Here is a 21,034-nt window from a genome sequence, read left to right as displayed (position 1 = left end):
AGCAGGAGCTCCCCAGTAAGGAAGGGGAGTTCCTGGCACCATGGAGGGTGCCGCGTTGTGGGGTAGTCCAGACCCCAGCCCATTGGGGCGACTTCGGGAAGAGTCCAGTAGAGGCGGAAGCCCAGTAGGGCGTGGGCCCAGGAAGGTGGGTCTAAGCAGTGGGGGGGGGGTCCTGCCCCCAGCCCAGCGTGGGCATTACTGGGACAGGCCCCAATTGGAAATCCCAATTGGGAAGAGCCCCAGTGGGGCATAGGCCCGAAGAGGCGGGTCTGGGGGCCAGGTAAGGCTAAGGCCGCCTGAGCCCCAACCCTGGGAAGCCCGAGTCAGGCACAGAAGGCCCCAGTGCGGGCGGGCGCGAGGAGCGTGAGCAAAGGCCCCAGTGCGGGCGGGGAGCGCAAGGGGCGCGACCACAGGCCCGAGTGTGGGCATAGAAGGCCCCAGTGTGGGCGAGGAGCGCAAGTAAGGGCCCCGGGGCAGGGCAGCAGAGCGCAAGAGGCGCAATTACAGGCCCGAGTGCGGGCAGCGAGCGCAAGGAGCGCGAGCAAGGGCCCCAGTGGGGGTATAGAAGACCCCAGTGTGGGTGACGAGCGCAAGGAGCGCGAGTAAGGCCCCAAGGCGGGGCAGCAGAGTGCAAGAGGCGCGATTACAGGCCTTTTGCTTTTTGAACCTTTTGAGAATGAGAGGTCACGTTTTTCTCTGTAACCACAAGGGGTAAAACTCACTTGAAAAATCAATAAAAGCTTAGACTTTTATGTGGTCTCTAGATTTTAACAGCAGGGGCTATAACAGGAAAAACCTGAAACACTGTGAAAGTTTGCAACCTTGCTAAACAAATATCTCCATTAAAGAGATAAATCAGCACAAGCTGCCAGTCTTAACTGGGAGGCTAGGGAGTGATCAAACCCTTGAAACAGAGCTGTCCCCTCACCCATTCAGGTTTGAAGGACACTGACACTGTCAAATGACCTGGCACATGCATTGTCCCCTGTAAGGATTTTGGACTTCAGGGCTGTTAATCTAGTATCATTAACACAACATTTATTAAAAGAAATGTGAACAAAATAAATGAGCAGGATCTGTCCTTAATTAACAAAGAGATTCAGTTTTAGCATGGGTGTAAACAAAATGCAAACAATTCCACTAGCATCCTGCAGCGTTTTGGGCCAGTACAGAAGGCCTAATAACAACATACTTACTACTTTTGTTTATAGATAGCTTCTCCTCTCTTCCCCCATCCTGCACAATATGTACGTACGGACCATCTTGTGCAAGGTCAAGGAAAAGGGGAAGGTGTGGGGTTTTTCTAAGAGATACATGAACAATGTTCCTGCACAGGTCTGGGGTAACTGGAAGCACAAAACCGTCAGCTCATGACATATGAATGGGGATCATTATATTTATTTAGATCTAAGCTCTCAAGAGACCTCGGAGTTCTCCAATAACTCACACTGCACTCTGCTTATTATTTAAATACCACATAGACCACCCCCTCCAGAGGCACTCTTACACTGTCTTAAAACTTCCTGTAATAAGAGGCCGAAGTCCCTGTTCCTTTAAGAGGGGAGAGCAGCTGGCTGCTGTAGCAAAGGAGAGCAGGCTGGCCATCAAGCCCAAGTGAAAACCCTTGTGTGTGTACCTGGAAAGCCATGTGGCAGGAAAGAGTGGGACTTTGGGGCACATAAGCCTGGTGCCTAAGCCCAAATGGGCAGGCTGGCTCTATATGCCACAGGCAGAGGAGCTCTCAAGAGAGAAGGGCTGCTGGAGGCAGGCACCCAAGCCACTCAAGAGAGCTGGAATGAGAGAGCTTCCGAGGGCTTGCTGGGGACATTGTGCGTTAGTTTGTGAAGCAGCTGGCTTGTGTTTGTGTTGTGATTCAGCCAGATTCCAGAGGAAATGGATTGTGGCTGTAGGGGAGGTCTGGAGGCACAGAGCAGGGTGCCAGGGGTATTCTGTGTTTTGAGACCAGTTTTGGTAAGAGATGCACGAGGCTGAGGTGCAGGAAGCCAGGGTCCAAGGCAGTGGACCTGGGCTTAGGGGGCTCAGATGGAGCAAAAAGGTCTGAAGCCAGAAAAGCTGAAGCCTGGACAAGGGTTTTGGGGCCTGGAGGTCCCCTCCAAGTGGCACTGGAGAGTCATCAGCAAAGTATGGGTGGGGCTATGGGGTCAGCTGAAGGTCATAATATAGCCCAGAAGGCATGCCATGGGCAATCTGAATGGAGATATACCCCCTGTAGTCCTTGGGGCAGAGTAGCCCCAAGGATTGCTATATGGGAGGAAGGTATCCTTAGGACTAGACAAAGAGAAGAATACAGCAAAGAGGTTACTCTGGCCTCTAGAGGTAGCCTCCCCTTTCATATATATTAAGATCAAGTGGTGGTAGGTGAGAGATTGGGTGGAGGCAGCCAGAGAGCTCTGGCAGGCAAGCCTGACAGCAAGAGGGCATCAGACACCTGGGAAGGTCAGATATCCCAAGCCTGCTACACTTTCTAATACCATTCAGTTCAAGTAACTATAGTCCAGAATTATAATGTTTTCTTTTCATTTGGTGCTTGGAAAGGTTGAGAGCCAGTGGGCAGGATTGAGGAAACAGCTGAGCCAGCTTGATAGGCATGAAGAAGCTTGGCATGTGCTGGGTTAAGGCAGTTGGATGTGATGCACTGAAGAACATACCGACCTCAAACAGGTAAAGAAATCATGGAAACTTAGCTTTTGGACTGCCACCACTTCACCTTTGTTCTTTGACTCTTTCCTTGGTCAACATGAGGAGACAGGACAACAAGCAAGCTAAACTGCCCCCAGCTGACTCTGGCTACCTCAGCTGGCATGGCTGCCAGCTAATAAACAACAGCTCTTTCAGTGCCCAGCAAGGTACTCAATAGAGTACCCTCATCTTCTGATAGTCAGCTCCTGGCTTATGGCTTTAGTCTGCTGATCTCTCACACAGTGATCCCTTATAGCCACAGATGATGGCTCTGGACCTCCTGGCCAGCACAACTCCATCTGAATCCGTTTCTGACTCCCCTGCTTTACGGCTGTACCCTCTGGGTGACCACCTACACCTTGGAGACTTACAAACATTGGTTTCCTGACCTGCCAGCTCTTGAATCCCTGAGTCTCAACTCTAGTCTGGACTTTATCTGTTTCTGATCATCAAACCATAACCACCCACATCCCAATCTGATAGCCATGCTCCTGACTTCCCTCTTCACCTATAAGTTTCTTATTTGATGGAGTGGTGGTTTGCAGCATTGCAATCTATTATTTTCTATGAGCAAATGCCTGAGCCTGAATTAGAGATGGGTGAAAAGGGGACTAACCCAAAAGGACCTGAAAACTAATAAGGACAGATTGCTGTTGCAAATAAAGTTAGAGAATTAACCTGGAAAATAAACTAATGCTGAGAGTTCGCTGGCATGAAGGTTAGAAGTTAATCTGAATCTAACTTTGAACTTTAGGATTTGTGCCTAGTTCTATAATAGGTCACATAAGGTGATAAGCCCAGCATATAGTAGACAGTGATTAATCTGAACAAGACCAGTGTTTTGATACTCTATTTCTTTGTCATCATCCTTTTTGCTATCCTCTTGGCAACTCTGGAAGAATATTCAGTGATTGATCCTAAATTTCTTTGAAGTGCAGTAATTTTCATCATCTTTTCTAGGAAAGCACCTGCTACATACTATGTGTACTTATTGCAGGACTACTTTTCTCTGTTCTGAAGCACAATTGTTGTCTATAAACCAGGGTATTTGAAATATTCTACTGTGTCCAACAGCATTGTCTCTCATTATCCAAATGTGGTATTATCTGTAACCTAGTATGTACTGTATAAGGATCATGTATTATAACCATTTGTTTTGATTCATTAAGATTGGTTCATAATTTCTGTTAGGCTCAAATTCATCACAGGTATAAGCCCTCTGAAATCAGTGGATTTATATTAGGTATGATTTTGGCTTACTGACACAGAACTTTTCTTAACAGAACAATAATATAACACTGCATTTTATGAATGATTTTGATAATAAAAAGGGAGGAAAGGCCAGAATTCAGAATTACTTACTCAGTGCTAAACCCATGAAGCTGGTGGGCCAAAAAACAAAAAACAAACAAACAAAAAAATCACACATACCCAAGGTAAAAATGGAGGTGATAAATGATGCCAAGGATGAATTCAGTCCATTTGGTCCAGTCAGAACAGGAACTTACTCATACAAGTAGCTCTACAGAAGTCACTTAAATGAACAAACCCAGCTACCACAAAGTTCCAGGAAGTTATCAGGGCCACAGCTTCCATTCAGTTCCTTAGGCCAGGAATATTATTTAGTGAAAGATCTTCAGTGCTACACAGGCAACTTACAAAAGAAGATTAAACTACCTAGGATAAGTTTATGGAGGATATACAGAATGGGAAGTTTTGACTGTTAGGATGTGTGGAGCAGTGTTGTAATTTCCCAAGTTGCAGAACAGAGTGGACAGTGTTCAGGTTTTTCCCCATGGGTTACTACATGGGGGCCAGGAAGGAATTTTCTTCACTTATTGCTACAGGTGTCAAGGGGATTTTTTACCTTTTCCAGAAACATTGGGTGTTGGCTACAGCCAACGCTGAGGGTTTTGACTGGTGTATGCCAGTGTTCCTGCTGGGACTAAAATACCTGAAAGTTCTTGGTTAGAGGGTCTGGCTCTTTCATTCAGGGCCAGAAAGATCATCCCCTTTTGGAGTCATGAAGAAATTTTACCCCATGGCATGGACTATGGGGGTGTTTTGGCTTCCTCTGTAACAAGGGACACGGTGTCTTCCTGAAATCTCTGGAATGTATTAAACAAACAGCAGCAATAGGACATGCAGTGCACGCCTCCTCCCAGCAGGGGGTGTTCTTGATACTGTGCCTTGTAGCTGCATGATGGGGTTGTTTGTGCGGTCTTAAGACAAACTTCGTAGGGTGATTTAAATACAAATGATCCTGCCTCAGGGAGCTGGACAAGATAACCTCCTGAGGTCCCTTCCAGCCATACTCTTATGGTTACCAAGGATACCTACAACTCCACACTAGAATAGATTAGAAGATCAAATAACTACAGCCTATACTCAAGAAAGATCAGACTTTGATAGAACTACTCTCAGTCTCTCCACTTCTGGCTTTCAAACAACCCCTCATCTTACCCAACTCATCATGAGAAGCAAACTCCCCACTGCCCAACAGAAGTCAAGTGGAACACAGCTTTGCAAAAATATTTAACCTATCAACACATTTCTGCCACTGCTACAATCAATACCCTGCACAATGAAACCTTCAGAATCCATAGTTCCTACACATGCCTTTCCCAAAATGTGGTATACCTGATTCAATGCACCAAATGCCCTCAGGGCAGCTACGTGGGTGAAACTAAACAGCAGCTATGTACCAGAACAGATTCCCACAGAATAAATAAATAAATAATACATATATCTACCTAGCCCCTTTAAAAGATGAACTTAGGAACAAAAATTTCTAAGTTGGCTGGATACTAACAGTGTCTATAAATGTGCTCCGGAGTAGGGAGGGGAGGGGGTCACTTTAATTAAAGTACCTCTGAGAGCCACTCTAATAAAGTGCCCACAGCATCATGGGTATTCAGCATCCTGCGCTTCAAGATGGCAGTGGGGGTACTTTAATGCTCATGTGAGTTTTAGATAAAGCACCCCACCACCATTTTGAAATGCAAGGACACTGAATACATGCGATGAGAAGGCTGCTGGAGCATGCTAATTAGCATGCTCCAGCAGACTTGATTAATCACTAATTAGCACATGTCAGAGCAGAGGTCTAGCACATGTATGCCCCAAGGACCAGGGTCTAAACTTTAATATTAGTTTTATGGCACGTTATCATCTACTTGATTCCTACAAATGAAAAGTGAGAATAACACCTATCAAAAAGGGAAGAGGATCAATCTCCAAGTAATCATCTTCTTTTCTTTTGGTAATTGTTTGCTACCCCTGGAAATTCCCTCCCCCCCAACTTCTGTGCTGTGCTGACTGTCATTCCTCAGACCTGATGATGCAAGTTGGACAAGCTTTCAAATGTAAGACAATCTCAACTATGCAGTTAGTTCAGCAAAAGATATTATCCTAAAAAAATCCTTGCCTCTTACAGAGAATATAGTCAATGAAGCCATGAGGAATATAACGTACAGACTCAAAGAAGCAAATGCATCCAGCCAGGAAGGATAAGTCCAAATAAATGGGTCCAAATAATATATGATTTGAATAGTTCACGGCAAATGGTGAAGCATATTGGACTAAAGGCTCTCTGGAAATCCCCTTGGAAAGGGCAAAACTGCAAATAGGAGAAGGAAAGTGCTGACGCAGGTTTTAAGGAAGAGTGATTCACAGCCAAGCAACCACCACAGTAAAGCCACCAGCACCTAAACATGAAGCTTGAGGTCCCCATAAAAGTTGCCTAACTGCAGGACAATATCCAACAAAGTTTTCAATAAACTAAGTTCAGCAAAGCCAAAGACTAAAAAAACTCAACAGTTCCTATTTAAAACCAGCCTCAAGAAGTCCCGGCTCAGTCCTGCCATCCTCATCATGTAAGCAGTCCTGAATCAGTGGATCTACTCACCAGTCAGTGTTGCAGGAAGAGCCCTGAGAACCTGGATTATTCAGCTCTTTTTCATGGTACTTTAACTCATCATATTTAGGTATTTTAGCCCTAAACATGTAGCTTAGGCCCTGGAAAGGAGAAGCACAAGTTGCAGGGACATGCAATTTAAGGTGAAGGCAATATGTGTTTGTAGGGTACAAAAATGTCTGCAGCAGTTGAGACATCTTTGTAAACAGTTGCTTTAAGAAAGAGCATATTTAAATTTATACAGGAGGAGTCCTTCTGCATTGTTACAAGCATGTGATTCATGAAGAACCCAGAATGAGTTAATTTGCCATGTTCAATATCTACTGTTTTGGTTTTTGTTTGTTTGTTTTTTTCATGAGAAAAAAAATCTGTTCTTCCTTATTTTGTATAAAAGAGGAGTTATTTCTTGTACTCACTCTTCACTCTCTATATTTGGAAAGGAATCACATCCTTGTCTCTTGAGCAGAGGAAGAGGGAAGCAATTATACACATGTGCTTTGAATATACAGCATATTTGCAGAACTTTAGAACATTGAAAGTTGATTCAGACATGTTGGGAAACAAGGTTCTGTGAATGAGTCTACCAATTAATTCACAACACTTCTCAGAACAAGAAAGAATTAATATTGGATGCTAGAGAATTTCTCTATCAAGAGCTGCCTCCTCTTCCTGTATCTAAATTGTTATCTGATAAAGTAGGGGCCAATTACAGCACTTAAGAATGGCCTGCATCTAATATGAGTTGAAGTTGTTATTGGCTTCTTATGTTCAAGTGTTTTACATATGAAATTTTAATATCTCAGACTTTGGAAGGCCAGTTAAACTTCTATAATAAAAGGAACCAGACCAAAAACACCAGTCTTTTATACAGCTGTTATACCTGTGTAACTCTATTTCTGCGAATGGGGTGGACTCCTAATCCATCCATATTCAGGAAAGACTTCAGGATCTGAAGTTCATTCATACCAAGATATATCTTAGAATGCAGGCATGATTAGAATATATAAAAAAGATGTACTGGAAATGGGCTAAGTTCAAAGTTAGAGTTCAGATTTGGGGTGAGTCAGAAGCAGGTGTTGGAGCACAGATCTGAGAGGATAGAAACTTTTCACACAAATTAATAGAGATTTTAGTAGATCAGGTAAACTCAGCAGACTTTGTCCATCTTGAATGAAAAGAAATCGTAAATTCAGCCCTTTCTGCAAGTTTACCTCACTGCTGGGGTGCATCCAAGTGAAAGGGACCTCTTTTAACTTGGGCTCTAACCCAGACACACATGTGTAGAGGCAGATTTGGCTACAAGCCTTCAAATTCCAGTCCTGTGGACTCTTGCAACGTTGTTGCAGAAAAAAACCCTGTATTTTCTCTTAAATGCCAAGCTGCAGGAATCAGGATATTGCAAGAGGATTATCTGACCCTGTTGTGAAAAATGGCAAATTTCTAGCCCTCCTGCTTCTGTAGAGCAGGAGTTGTCAACAGGGGGTATGCACACCCCTGGGGGTACTTGTGAAGGACCTAGGGGGTATGTACAGGCAGAGACAGAGCATCGCCACCCACCACCCTGCACCACCACCTCCCAGAAGCAAGGCCGGGGTGGGGAGGGAGGAAGGCGAAGACATCAGTGCTCTTCTGTGGGCCACACAGGTCACCCACCACCCCACGCTGTCATTGCTCTGCATCTGCCTACACACAGACCCCACCACCACCACCACATGCTCCCCCCCACTCCACGTCTGGCAGCATGCCACCCCCCTCCCCTGCTCTGTGTCCAGCTTCAGGGGGTACACATATTAAAAAAGGTTGAAAAGCCCTGCTATAGAGAAAAGCTTGAATGTGTGAAATTAGTATAAACTGAAGGCTCAGACACCAAAAGACAAAAAAAAAGAAACTCATGATTTCAAGATAATTCCATGATTTCTAAAAAAACTAAATTAGGGGCAGACATTCAAAAAACCTGAGTCTGAATTGATTAAATCTTTGCAGGTTAGTCTAACCTGGCTATGCTAAACTGGTTTGTAACTGTACAGACATCCCCTCTGGACTGAAAAAAATGCAGGCACATGCCTGCAGTGGCTCATGCTAGAAGCCAGGGGGCGCTAAAGCAGCCCTCCCTTCCCTGCTATACAGCTGAGCTGATGAGGGCATAGGTAGGCCCTGGCAGGAAGCTATGACTGGGGAAGGGTTACCCTCCTCCCTTGATAACAGAGCGTTTATCAGCTCTGTTATCAGCATTTTAGCACTGCATCAGAAAACAAAGCCTTGCTCATTAGTTCAAGCTCTTCTTAAACAGTTTTTTCCAAGGAAGGAATGGAGGGACAGTACCAGCTGACCTGCTGATTAGCTCCAAAAAGCCCTAAGCGGACACTGTCTTGTCTGCCTTACACAGACACCTCTCAGCATTAGCTAGCAAACCATGGGCTGGCTATGGTCTGTGCTATGGGAGAGGAGGAAGGGATCTCTGCTTAAGCAGCAAGTGATTGAGGTGGGGCAGTGGCACAGGGAAACCAGGCAGACCCTGTTGTGCCTGCAAGTCTCTGCTGGAGCTCCAGCCAGGGAGCAGAGGGGAGGGGCCCGCCCGGCCCAGAGAGCATGCTGGGTTGCTGGGGGACTCTGATTTAACTTAAACCAGGAAGGGGTCTGGGACAGACATTGCATAAACCAGTTTGACCCTAATTAGTTAAGTTTGATTTAACCTACATTCAACCAGGTTCATCTCAAACCAGTTTCAGCCATTTTCAGACTGCTTTATGTGCACTGAAGTCTGTTGTATTGCAGGTTTAAACTAGTTCTGATCACTTAAACCAGTTTATGTGTAATGTCTGTCTCTAGCCCTAGATACCAGTCCCCTCTGGTATTCAAGTATTTTGATTTCTTTGGCCTTTTTTTCTGGTGGTTTCTTTAGCACTTTCCAAAAATATAGCCACCTCTCTGGTGGCTTTTTCTTAGAATAACTGTACTTCCTTCCTTTGTCATAAAAGTCAACAACACAGGTGTGACCAATAGCAGAGGAAAGGAAGAAAAAAAAACCTATTCACCATTGTCTGGTTCAGGAAAGAGGCACATCAGTCAACTTCCACCAAGTTCCTCTCTTATGCTGCAATGAATGGCCATTGATATAGGAAACAATGAGGTTATAGGGTTTCTGGTGAAATTTACCTCAGATTCCCAAGCAGGTAAGAAAAGGCTGGGCTTCTTATAAAGAACAGTGGGGTAAAACCTGAAACTTCTTCAGAAAGCACCTAACATCACGGAAAGGAGAGTGTCATTATAATTAAAACCTCATCATTATAATGGAACAGACCAAGGAGAACATGAAGCCCAACTCATTCTTAAGCCAGTCATTCTCAACTTCGTTACACTCAAGGCACCTCTTGGAAAAGGCCAGCTCTTAACTTCCACCTGTTTGTTGACTACAGAAAAATAAAGCACTTCTGGAAGAAGTCAGAATGTTTCTGATGTTATCAATACCTATTTGAAAGCTCTGGGTTTACTTTGTGAATTAGGTAGATGTCCATACATCCAAATACTACATAGCTGCAACACCCTGGCTGAGAACCACTTCTCAAAGGACACCAACTGGCTCCCCATGTTACCTGTTAAATTGATACAACTTTATTTCTTCATCAAGAGAAAAAGAAGCAGCCGAAACCTTGAGTACGAAGTAATAAAATAGGGCCATGCAGGAATGGAATTTAAACTGGTGAGTAGTTGCTTTGTAAACAGCAGACAAGCCACATTCTTCCCTTGGTTACTATTAACAGTTTCCTATCCTTCAGGAAGAGTATGTCATGAAAAGGTGAAAAATAAATGTCCAAAGGCTCCAGTATCTTTCTATACAACTCAGTGGGAATTTTCCTGAATAAGAACTAAGAAAAGTCTTATGCACTTGACCCTCATTGACTACAAGGGGAGGGCTGTAACAAGGTTTTACGTTCTGCTGTTAAAAAGACTCATAATGACAATCAAAATGTCTTAAGCTATGTGTAATGATTAGTTGCCCATTATCTCTTTTTCTCCTGAAGAAGTCAGGAAATACAACATTTTTATAACATTAAGAATTTTCATGTAAATGATGAGTTTGTCAGCTACCCCCAATTCACAAAGTCAATCAAAAAAAACTGCGTTCAGAAAGACAAGAGTAAAGGCAAAAATAAAGTCTGTGTCTGCCTGAACAACTATGAAAACTGTAGTGATCTAGGCAAAACTCAGTGGTAGCAAGGGAATTTGCTGGCACACTAGCATTATCCATATATCAATTTTCCTTTATTTCATGAGGCTATAAAACCAGACAGCAGCAAGAGCTCACTGTCATATGCTAGTTGTTTGCAGTGTTCAGCTGGAAGCTGAAGGAATATGGAATGGAGGCCTCTACTGAAGAGACTCAGAGACATAAGCAAGAGTTTTTGCAAAGTCAAACAAAAACTAGTGTTTTTGGAAAAAGTCTGGTCAGCTTTCAGTTTCTAGACCAGTTCTTACAGAACACTAACTACAGACTGAGAGTTTGTACAGTATCAGAATGGTACACTAGTCATCCATATTCTCCATCTTTAATGCACAAACGTTTTCAAGCCAGGTAATTTCTCTTGTCCATGCTCATTCACTACATATATTAGCAAAATGTCCAAATCTCAACACTTGCATTCCTAGTGGAAACCTAGGAAAATGGAAGTGCGTCGTAAGGTGAGAGATATCATTAATTTACCACAATCTTATAACAGAAACCACAGCTATTAAACAGAATCAATTTACAGTAAATTAACATATGATTTTCTTTGCTAAACAAATATCAGTCAAAAAAGGCCCAGAAAGGAGTTAATGTAAGTTCTTGTTTGGGTTGGGGGAGGGGGGACCCCAACCCAAACAAAAGCAGATTTACTATGTTTTTCTGGGACACAGGCATCAAATCTCCACTGTCTCTTCATGTAGCACTGTAACAGAGACAACCCTTCAGGATTCATTCGGATTCCTCTACAGTCAACAAAATGGGCAACATAGCCCAAATAAAAAAGAACCCAAAACCACAACCAGAGCTTGTTCTGGTGCATTACTGTCAAACTTGCTAAGTATGGAGACCTGACAAGCTACCTATGGCATATTGCTGACAAAAGGCAAGCTAAAAATAATGTGAATCGCCGTGACTGGAATGTGACATCTCCAGGACCGTATAGCTTATTACGTATGTGCTGCCATTTCTCGGGTATGGAAGCTAATTTTTAATTCAAACACTCCATTTATTCTGCTTTTTCTATACATGTGCTGAATATTTATTTAACTCTATGGTCCCGCAATAACATCTGAAGTGTTATTGCAGGACACTTAAGATTTTTCTATGCCCTACTATTTATGTCAATATATGCCAAATTAGGAAATACGAGATAATCACTTGGAGGGACACTGCACAAAACGTCTCTCATGGTTTGCAGTTCTTGGGACCAGATCCTGAGCTGGTGTAAACTGATATAAATTAATGGAGCAATGATTTACACTAGGTGAAAATCTGACCCACTGTTCTACTTCACTTACCGCTATTTATTTCCTATCAGTATGCAACAAGCTAGGATGCCATATTGTATTTTTTCATAAGCAGCTTCGTTTCACCTCTGTTCAGAAATTTTTATAGTGCAGAATGAGCAAAACAAGTACTATAACTATTTGATGATTCAGTGATGCCAGCATTCAAGAATATAACTTCCTAAAGGCTGCAAAGAAAAAATGGGAAGTATCCAAAAAGCACCACCCCGCCTCAAACCACAAGTGTTCACTTGGCAAAACCTAGGTCTCTGTTAACTTAAAAAACAAAACAAAACAAAAATAACCAAGCCTACACTTCCCTTGCTAGATTCTGTAAATATTCCTTCACTTCCCTTTTTTTTTAAATGAAGAATGCATTGATGTTACTACAGACAGTTCAGTAATACCTCAGTTATTCAATTTGATACAATGGTCTGAGCCATTACATACAATAATTCACAAATGTAGTCAAGACTGGACACCTTCCTGAAATATATGCTGTAGTTAGGTAAGGTACTGGGCTAAGTGCAGTTGATGCAAGTCTATGGCTTGTGTTAGGCAGAAGCTCAAACTAGGTGATCTAATAGATTCATAGATTTAATCTACAAATTAGCCCTAAGGAACACAAATTCCCTAAGGTGCTCCAGAGTGGAGCGCTTTCATTTAATCTAGAAGGGACAATGAATCTCTGCGTTTTCTTATGCCCTTGCTCTTTGATAATGCATAAATTTAAATGGATCAAGGGAGTGGGAGGAAGGAACCTTTATAGCAGCTCTTATGAGGAAAGAGAAATAGCTCACTAGACTGGTTATCAAAAATGAAAATAAAGAATTTCAGGATGAATCGAAGTCTCCCCCACTTTGGCCTGCTTTGGAGCAGAGTTGTGTGAATGTTGAGAGCAAGTACTTATGAGAGTGTTCATATTAATAAAAATGGTGAACTTGCTCTGATGACATTAATGTTCCTTTCAATTCCTTTTTTGCTAATAGCCTTTGCAAGAATTTTCACTTGCAACATTCCTTAAAAAGTAAAAGTCTTACATAGTACATCCTTCTCCACTGTGCTGGTAGGCTAATGCTACCTCTCAATTACCTGAATAAACTACTACTTACTTTGAAAGCATTGTGTATTGCTTTGCATGGATGCGAATGCTGGCACAAGGTACAGAAGAGTGGAAAATATCAGGCTAACTGCTCTCCAGGAAACATTTGTCCAGCTATCCTGCTGAGGCAAGACCCACTGCTTCCATACTCTTATTTATTTAAATTAAAGTCATATTGAAACATATTGAATTTCAAGCATATTTTTGCACACATTTTTGGTCAAGAGGGAAAAAAGGCAGTTTGATGGTCAGAGCAAGCAACAAGAGACTTGCAAATACTTACTCGATTTTTCTTCCTTGATGTTGTACTGTAGCATATCAGGAGCTTCATTCTGGGATGGGTAGCAGAATGACAGGACCATATTGTTCATGTTACCTTCTTTCCTAACTAAAAATATCTGCAGAAAAGGAAAATAAATGGGAGCTGTACTACATTATACGAGCTTATGAACTTAATTTTAGAAGATTAGCAAGGAGGTGTTTCAGTAGCTATTTCAATTAATCTCTAGAATGTTTTTTTCAGTTGATCTCTATGTTTCATTTAATTCTCCACTGACAAACTGAAGTGGCTTTAACTACTTAGTAGTAGTATATTTTTTGGGTGCAGTTCATTTTGCCAGGAAAGTACTTACGCTCCACTTAAAATCACACCTAAACCCAAGGCAGTCTGTATTACTAACATACATTTAAAGCTATACTTTTCCTGAGTTGTAAAGTGACATCAAGATTCTAGCATAAATGAATGTAGAATATGGGTTGCATACATCTTTACGGATATAGGGATAAAAAAGGCCAAGAGTTGACCTTATAAAAAATAATTCTGCTTTCAGGGGTGGAGAGGCTGAGAACACATGTATGTAATAGAACAAAACACATGCAGGTGTAATCAAGAAAAAGGTGGCCTTTTAGGTGTGAGTCACATTTTTTCTTTGTATTGTGAGCACCTGATGAATTCCTAAGAACCTTCTAATTAGAGTTCAGCAGCAGGAATATTTTTAGCTTGAACCATGAAAACCCAGGTACAAAGAGAGAAACCCTTACTGCCACTTCCTCCTCAAAGAAGCTTTACATGGGAGAGTGAGAGAAAGAATTTATAAAAGCTATTTCAAAACGCAAATAATTCTAAAGTCATAGTATTAATGGTAGAGAGAAGCGCAAGTCTCCAACATGATTAAATTATTACAGAAAAGAAGAAATATCCCAAGAAAGCATTAATTTTTCAGTAAGAGGAATTAAGAGGAGCTTGTCTGGAAGCCAAGTGGCAATAGAGTGCACTGCCATATGGGGGGAATGAACATGGGAGGGTTACTGATGCAGAGCACTCAGATGGTGGGGCTCAGAGCACCTCACAGGGCTTTCAAACAGCAAAAACATGAGGCAGCTTTGCTAAGATGTGCAAGGTGTGTCCACTTGGTTCAGCTGAATACAGAACAGAAGCCTCATCTCACCATCTGCCCAACAATGTAAAATTCGACCCTGCAGCACTTTGCCTTCAATGCAGGATTAAGATCACTGAATGTGCAGCCCAACCCCAAACCTTGACACAAACAGTATAAGTGCCTACCTGAACAGGAGGCTAAGGATGGAGATAGCTGTAAGCAACCCCTGCACTTCCCTCAGAATTGATGGGGTCCATGGGGAAGGGAAAGTATAACAGGCTTTGCCTCCAGGAGTGGCTGCAGTGCCCCTTACAGGCCATGCTGGGTGCCAACAGATGTGCAGGTCCCTGCTTTAACTCATGGCACTTTACACGAAGACTATGTAGTTAGAGTGCCTGGCACCCCAACACAACAGATGTTCACCTTTTGGGTGGGGAGGGTGGCAGAAAGAGGGGAAATCAAATCTGGCTGCAGGAGCTGGGGGAGCCAGCCTGCCTGCCTCTGAGGAGTTGCCCCTCTCCCCCAGCCCTCAGCTCTGAGGCTGTTAGCAGGAAGGGAGGGAAGATGGGGAGAGAGCTGCTGGCTGGGATTTGTGTTGCTTGATCTGCAGGGGGTGCTGGCGGTGGGGAAACAAGGCAGGGGAACTCCAATCCACCTGCCCCCGCCCCAGCTCAGGTGGGGCAAACCCCAGCTCGCAGCTGGCTCCCTCTGCCCCCTCCCTTCCTGCTGTCAGCCCCAGGGGAAGGCCTACAAATTAGCCCTAAGGAACACAAATTCCCTAAGGTACTCCAGAGTGGAATGCTTTCATTTGATCCCTCATTTGCTGAGGGTTAATTTATCATGTGATCAACCACTTTAAATGCAACAAATGTAACTTCTGTTTGCACCCACTATGCCCATTCACCTACTCAGATTCCCTCTACCAGGCCTCTTCTTTTACCTGCCATGCTTTGATGGTTAAGCAATTTGGGAGTCTGCCTTCAGATACCCAGAATTTGGCTTTCAGTGCTTGCCCTGCACTGCCCGGCTTGTCAGACTGCTAGTCGCCTCATCCTCATGGCCTGACTGTAGCAGTGCTCACTCTCTCTCATCTGGGCTCCCACAATAGGATAGCCATCATAGAGGACAGTCCAACTGTCTTCTGTTGATATTGTAACCCGGGCGGTACTCCAAGAGGTACCCCCTCTCCAATTGAAGGGATCAAAGCAGGTGCACAAGCACTGTGGGAGGTGTAGGGACTCTCCTCCCCCTATAGAGCAGAGCCAAACCACCAATGGGGGCTTAACCATATACCTTTTAATACTGGGAACATAACAGGCATAAATCAGAGGGTATAGTGGACACTACAATGCCTCAAGGGGGCAGGATTCAACAAAGGTTAGACACTTACAATCACTGACAAAAAAAAAAACACGGTTAACAAAATATAAAACACAAACAGCAGAACAAACAATATGGGTTAGTGAAAAGGCACAAAACGCAAAATGTCAAATGACAAGGAAATATAGGGCCTTGGTACCTGGAGGGGGAGAAAGGGGGAAAACACAATGGCCCCTTTCCACTTCAAGAAGATTTACTTGAAGAATATCAAGTAAATCTTCAAGAAGATTCACTTGCTAGCTCCCCCACCCCAAGTCATCTCAGGTGGGACCTGAACCTAGATCACCCACAGGGTAGGCAGGAACACTGCCACACAGCCACCACTACTCTAGCTTGTTACAGGCATTGACCTTCCTGGAGGCCCCATCTCATGTCAAGCTGCCTGGCCTCTGACTGGAAGAGCTGGAAGCAGAGCTGGGAACCTCTCAGGTCGCTGCTCAGATCCTTGCTGGAGCAGGGTAGCCTCTCCTGCTGGCTCCAGCCTCTCCCAGGGGATCCTGGAGCCCAGTGGAGAACTTCTCCTGCCAGCCGCACATTATGCTGCTGAGGGTCCCACTGCTGCCTGCAGGTCCTGCTCTTTCAGGCTCTTTTGGGGCACTGCTCCTGCCCCACTGGCTCAGCTTTTGCCAGCTCTTTCCTTGTGGTCCCTCACTGGTCTCTCCTGAGTCAGCCCACCGTGCTGCCCCTTTTATCCCCCTCCAGGTGACCCAAGGGGCCAACCAGGAGACACAGGGGGCGAGTCTCTGGGGCCTGATTGGTGCAGAAAGGGAATCCCAAGTCCTCCAATCATCTTTTACCCCTTCAAATCCCCTGGGCCAAATCATTACCAGATTGGTGAGGAAAGGGAATCCCAAGTCCTCCAATCATCTTTTGCCCTTTCAAAACCCCTGGGCCAGGTCACTGCCAGTCAGCCCATCACATCATGAAACCGGATGCCTTTATGTCCTCTATTTTTCTCTTGTCGGGTTTCTAACAATAGAGGACAGAGTAGCAGAAAACCGGAGTCCTCTGTGGTGGCCACCCTACCCCCGGCCCAGTTTCTCAGCTAGGCCTGTTGGACCTTCCACGCTTTGGCCCCTCTCCCCAGTCTTTAGCCCTAGATGCCCACTGGGTCCTGGACCCTGGCAGGTCTCTGTCTGGGTCTTAGCACCTCATACCACAAAGTGTCTCTGAGGCACTCCCTTGTGATTCCTATTTCTAATGGCATTATTTCCTTGACCTCAGCCCCACCTGTGCCTAGACATCAGCCCCTCAGGCACAGACCTCAAGACCTCCTCTGGCTGCCAGTCCCCAACCAAGTGCCTTTCAGGACACCTACCCTCCCAGGCCCCACTGTGCTTGTGCTTGTGCCTGGGCCTTGACCCTTGTAGCCCTCCACCTATCTTACTCTGCCTGCTGTTTGCCCAAAACGCCCCAGGGATTCCCCCTTCCACAATCCAGCCACAACCCAGTCCTCAGGTATAACACAAACCCCAAACAGCAACAGAAAAAGAAACACATAACTTATTTCCCCATATTGTACAACTGCAAAGCTCATTCTGTGTAGCTGAGCCAGTCTGACCTTGACCCCCTGGCTCAGGCTGACATGGCCCTTTCTCCTTGCTGTTAATAATTTTGAGGTGTTGCTAACCCCTAATCAACAGCTGCCTGCAATGTGGAGACTGAGTCTTGCAGCTCCCTTAACTGGGCACCTGGTGGCAGCATTTGCCACTATCCTACTCTTCTTTCTTTCAGGTAACAGGGGCAGGGCCCCCCAGTTACAGGACATTAAGTCATTGACTTGCTCTGTGCCTTAGCTCCCCCTCTGCCACCTGAAAGATGGGAGTGATGTCCAAGCTGTGGTACTGGTCAGATTCAATCTGTGTTGGACTCTAAGCTCTGAGCTGAAGGCCTGGGTTTGCTTCCCTGGTGGTTCACACTGATGAGGGGAGAAGTGAAATCCAGAGACCCGCTGGTTCTCTTTTCTGCTCATAGATCCTTGTCATGGTGCCAGAGGCTAAACATAGTGCAGAGCCGTTTAACAGCGGTTGTTAAAACCTCAAAGCAGCAGCAGGCACTCCTGCTATCCACACAGCCAGTTAGCAGCCTTCTTTCAACTACAGCCTACAACTTCATTTCTACAGGACCTGGTATAAGCACATGGTACAGCATCTGCTGCTGTCGGGCCGGGGGGAATCATTTTTCCAAGAGCTCGTGCTCAAGCTGCCGTTTTCTAAAGTCCAGTCCATGGGGACCACACAAGCCAGTAGGCCAACTCACCAGGTTGGCACATCAAACACCATTGCCAGCAGCATCAGGATTCCTGGACCCACTCAGGCTTCAATTTTATTTCTCGACATTAGATCAGGTCAGCATAGAAAGCGGGTCCTTTCCCCTGCACAGAGTTCCCTGCAGATTTTACCCTTCAGGTCCTGCACCTGACTGCTAAGGGAATACTCTTCCTCCTGCGGCGGCCCTTCCCCAACAGGCTGCTGTACCCAGTGACAATTTCCCTAGCCCCTTGAAGCCCAAAGACAGGCTGTCTCTTATATCAGTCAGTAGGCCTGCTTCTGAGTGGCCAAGCTCCTATCTATCACATGACCTCATGCACTTATTTCCTTTTCTGTGATAGGAGGGCTCACATTTGTGCTGGGTACTGAGTTGAGCTCAGCCTACTTAAAGGGCCAACTCACCATGTGGCAAGACTGATCTTTATAAAATTTGAAGTTGTAGGAAAACATTCTGGCTTTATTTTACCTGAGATGGACTTTCCTTCTGAAACCTTCCTTTCACAAGCACCGCTTTATTAAAGCTGGGTTTTTTTCTACTCGTGTCTTATTCATCAGAGTTTCACTTAAGAAGAACCCAGCAGCACTGCAGAGTTCACAACAAGCTGTTCCCTCAGGGAGATGAAGCTCTCACCTCGTGTGTACCTCTGCCCCTCTAGCTCACATAGTGAGTGTCTCATAAAGGGTATTCATGCTGAAACCAGCAGAACTACTCACGTGTCCACATCCTGCTAATTTCAACTAAAACATCAGATTGGGTTCAGTTTTTATGGTCAGTACTCATCCCCAATTATGCACCTGTCTAAGACTAGGCTTTACTGTTGAGCCAGACAATAAGAAACATGGTAAATTTAACCTCATCTTTCCCTAGGGTTTCCCTGAAGGGACATCTCTGCCCCAAATCCTAGCTTCATTCTGAAAAAGTTGTGTTTATTTATTTCAGCCTCTTTGATCTGCACAGCATCCTTACTTTCCCTTGGAATTTTAGTCAGGGAATTAATAGGAGGAGGGTCCATATTCTGGACCCTCGACTTGGACAAGGGGGTGAAAAGCAGCTTGTTCAAATTTGCAGATGACTCTAAGATGTGGGGAAAAGTGGGCACACTGAAGTAGAGGGACAGGCTGCAACTAGATCTAGACAGGTTACAGAGGTGGACAGATGAGAACAGGATGGGATTCAATACTGACAAGTGCAAGGTGCTACACCTAGGGAGGAAGAACCAGCAGCATACCTACAGGCTGGGGAACTCCCTTCTTGTCAGTGCAGAGGCAGAAAAGGATCTTGGTGTCATTATTGATTCCAAAATGAACATGGGCTGCCAATGTGAGGACGTGGTCAGGAAGGCTAACCGCACCTTGTCATGCATTCACAGAAGCATCATGAGCAGGTCCAAGAAAGTGGTCCTCCCTCTCTGTGCGACACTGGTCAGGCCACAGTTGGAGTACTGCATTCAGTTCTGGGCACCGCACTTCAGGAGGGACGTGGACAACATCGAGAGGGTCCAGAGGAGGGCCACCTGCATGATCAGGGAGCAGCAAGGCAGGCCCTACAAGTGGAGGCTATAGGACTTGAACCTGTCAGCCTCCACAAGAGAAGGCTGAGGGGGGATCTGGTGGCCATCTGCAAACTCGCCAAGGGGTACCAGCAGGCTATGGGAGAGTGCCTGTTCCCACAAGCACTACTGGGAGTAACAAGGCATACTGGCTATAAGTTGACTGAGAGTAGATTCAGGCTACATATCAGGAGGCACTACTTCACAGTCAGGGTGGCTAGAATCTGGAACCAACTTCCAGGGGAAGTGGTGTTCACTTCTACCCTGGGGGTCTTAAAAAGGAGGCTAGATAGACACCTGGCCAGGGTCATTTGACCCCAGCACTCTATCCTGCCCAGGGCAGGGGGTCAGACTTGATGATCTGCTCAGGTCCCTTCCGACCCTACCAACTATGGAAGTATGAAACTATTTTAATAGAAGTGTCCTGAAAAAGACAAATTTGGCTTAAGTATCCTATCCAAAATCTCAGCGGTCACAAAGCTTCCTATCGTGCGTGGATGACCTCTACCTGACTCAAGAAGTCTATGGGCCATAGAGAGGTAAAGCACTGCTTGACCTGGTACTGGCTACTGGGGATGACCTAATCAGTGACCTAGTGATCGATGGGAAGCTGAGTGACAGCAACCATGAGCTGATCACCTTCACCATCCGCCATAAAGCTGGCAAGTCAATCAGCAACGCGGAAGTCCTTGACTTCAGGAAAGCTGACTTTGACAAGCTCAAAAGGCTTGTCAGTGAGGCCCTAAAGGACCACGACCCTGCGGGGGGGAGTTCAGGAAGGGTGGTTGCTCCTCAAGGGAGCAATCCTCAATGCACAACCTAAGTCTATTCCATCTTGGAGGAAAGGCAGCAAGAGGGCACAGCAGCCCCTTGGATCTCCAGGGATCTCCAGGGATCTAGCAGACCTCCTGAAAAGACCTCCTGTGACATGACAACTGGAAAAGCAAGGGCAACGCTGGACCCCTGCTGAACCAGATGGGACAGCTGGCAACTGATGCCCAGGAAAAAGCCAACCTATTAAATGGGTACTTTGCGTTGGTCTTCCATCAGTCCCATGGGATGCCCATTCCCACCATGGGACAGGGAAGTCTGGGTGAGGGAGATCCCCTGCCGTACATCAATGTTGACCTTGTGAAGTAACACCTTGAGAGGCTGGATACCTTCAAGTCAGCCGGCCCTGACAATCTGCACCCCCTGGCACGGATCTTTGAGAACTCCTGGCACTC

General features: G+C 45.1%; 1 protein-coding gene across 3 annotated transcripts in view; it reads right to left on the bottom strand.

The window, feature by feature from the left end:
- Positions 1 to 21,034, bottom strand: part of RIN3 (Ras and Rab interactor 3) — a 112,611-nt gene that overhangs the window by 61,192 nt on the left and 30,385 nt on the right. For all 3 annotated transcript variants that reach the window (XM_019552437.1, XM_019552436.1, XM_019552438.1), the window contains exon 3: positions 13,513 to 13,627. In XM_019552437.1, coding sequence (XP_019407982.1) covers positions 13,513 to 13,627 — 115 coding nt within the window. The remainder of the gene's footprint in view (positions 1 to 13,512; positions 13,628 to 21,034) is intronic.

Source organism: Crocodylus porosus, unplaced genomic scaffold (assembly GCF_001723895.1).
Source record: "Crocodylus porosus isolate Cpor-Errol unplaced genomic scaffold, CroPor_comp1, whole genome shotgun sequence".
Classification (NCBI taxonomy): Eukaryota; Metazoa; Chordata; order Crocodylia; family Crocodylidae; genus Crocodylus; species Crocodylus porosus.
The sequence above is the reverse complement of the archived record's forward strand: the minus strand, read 5'-3'. Positions and strand labels throughout refer to the sequence as shown.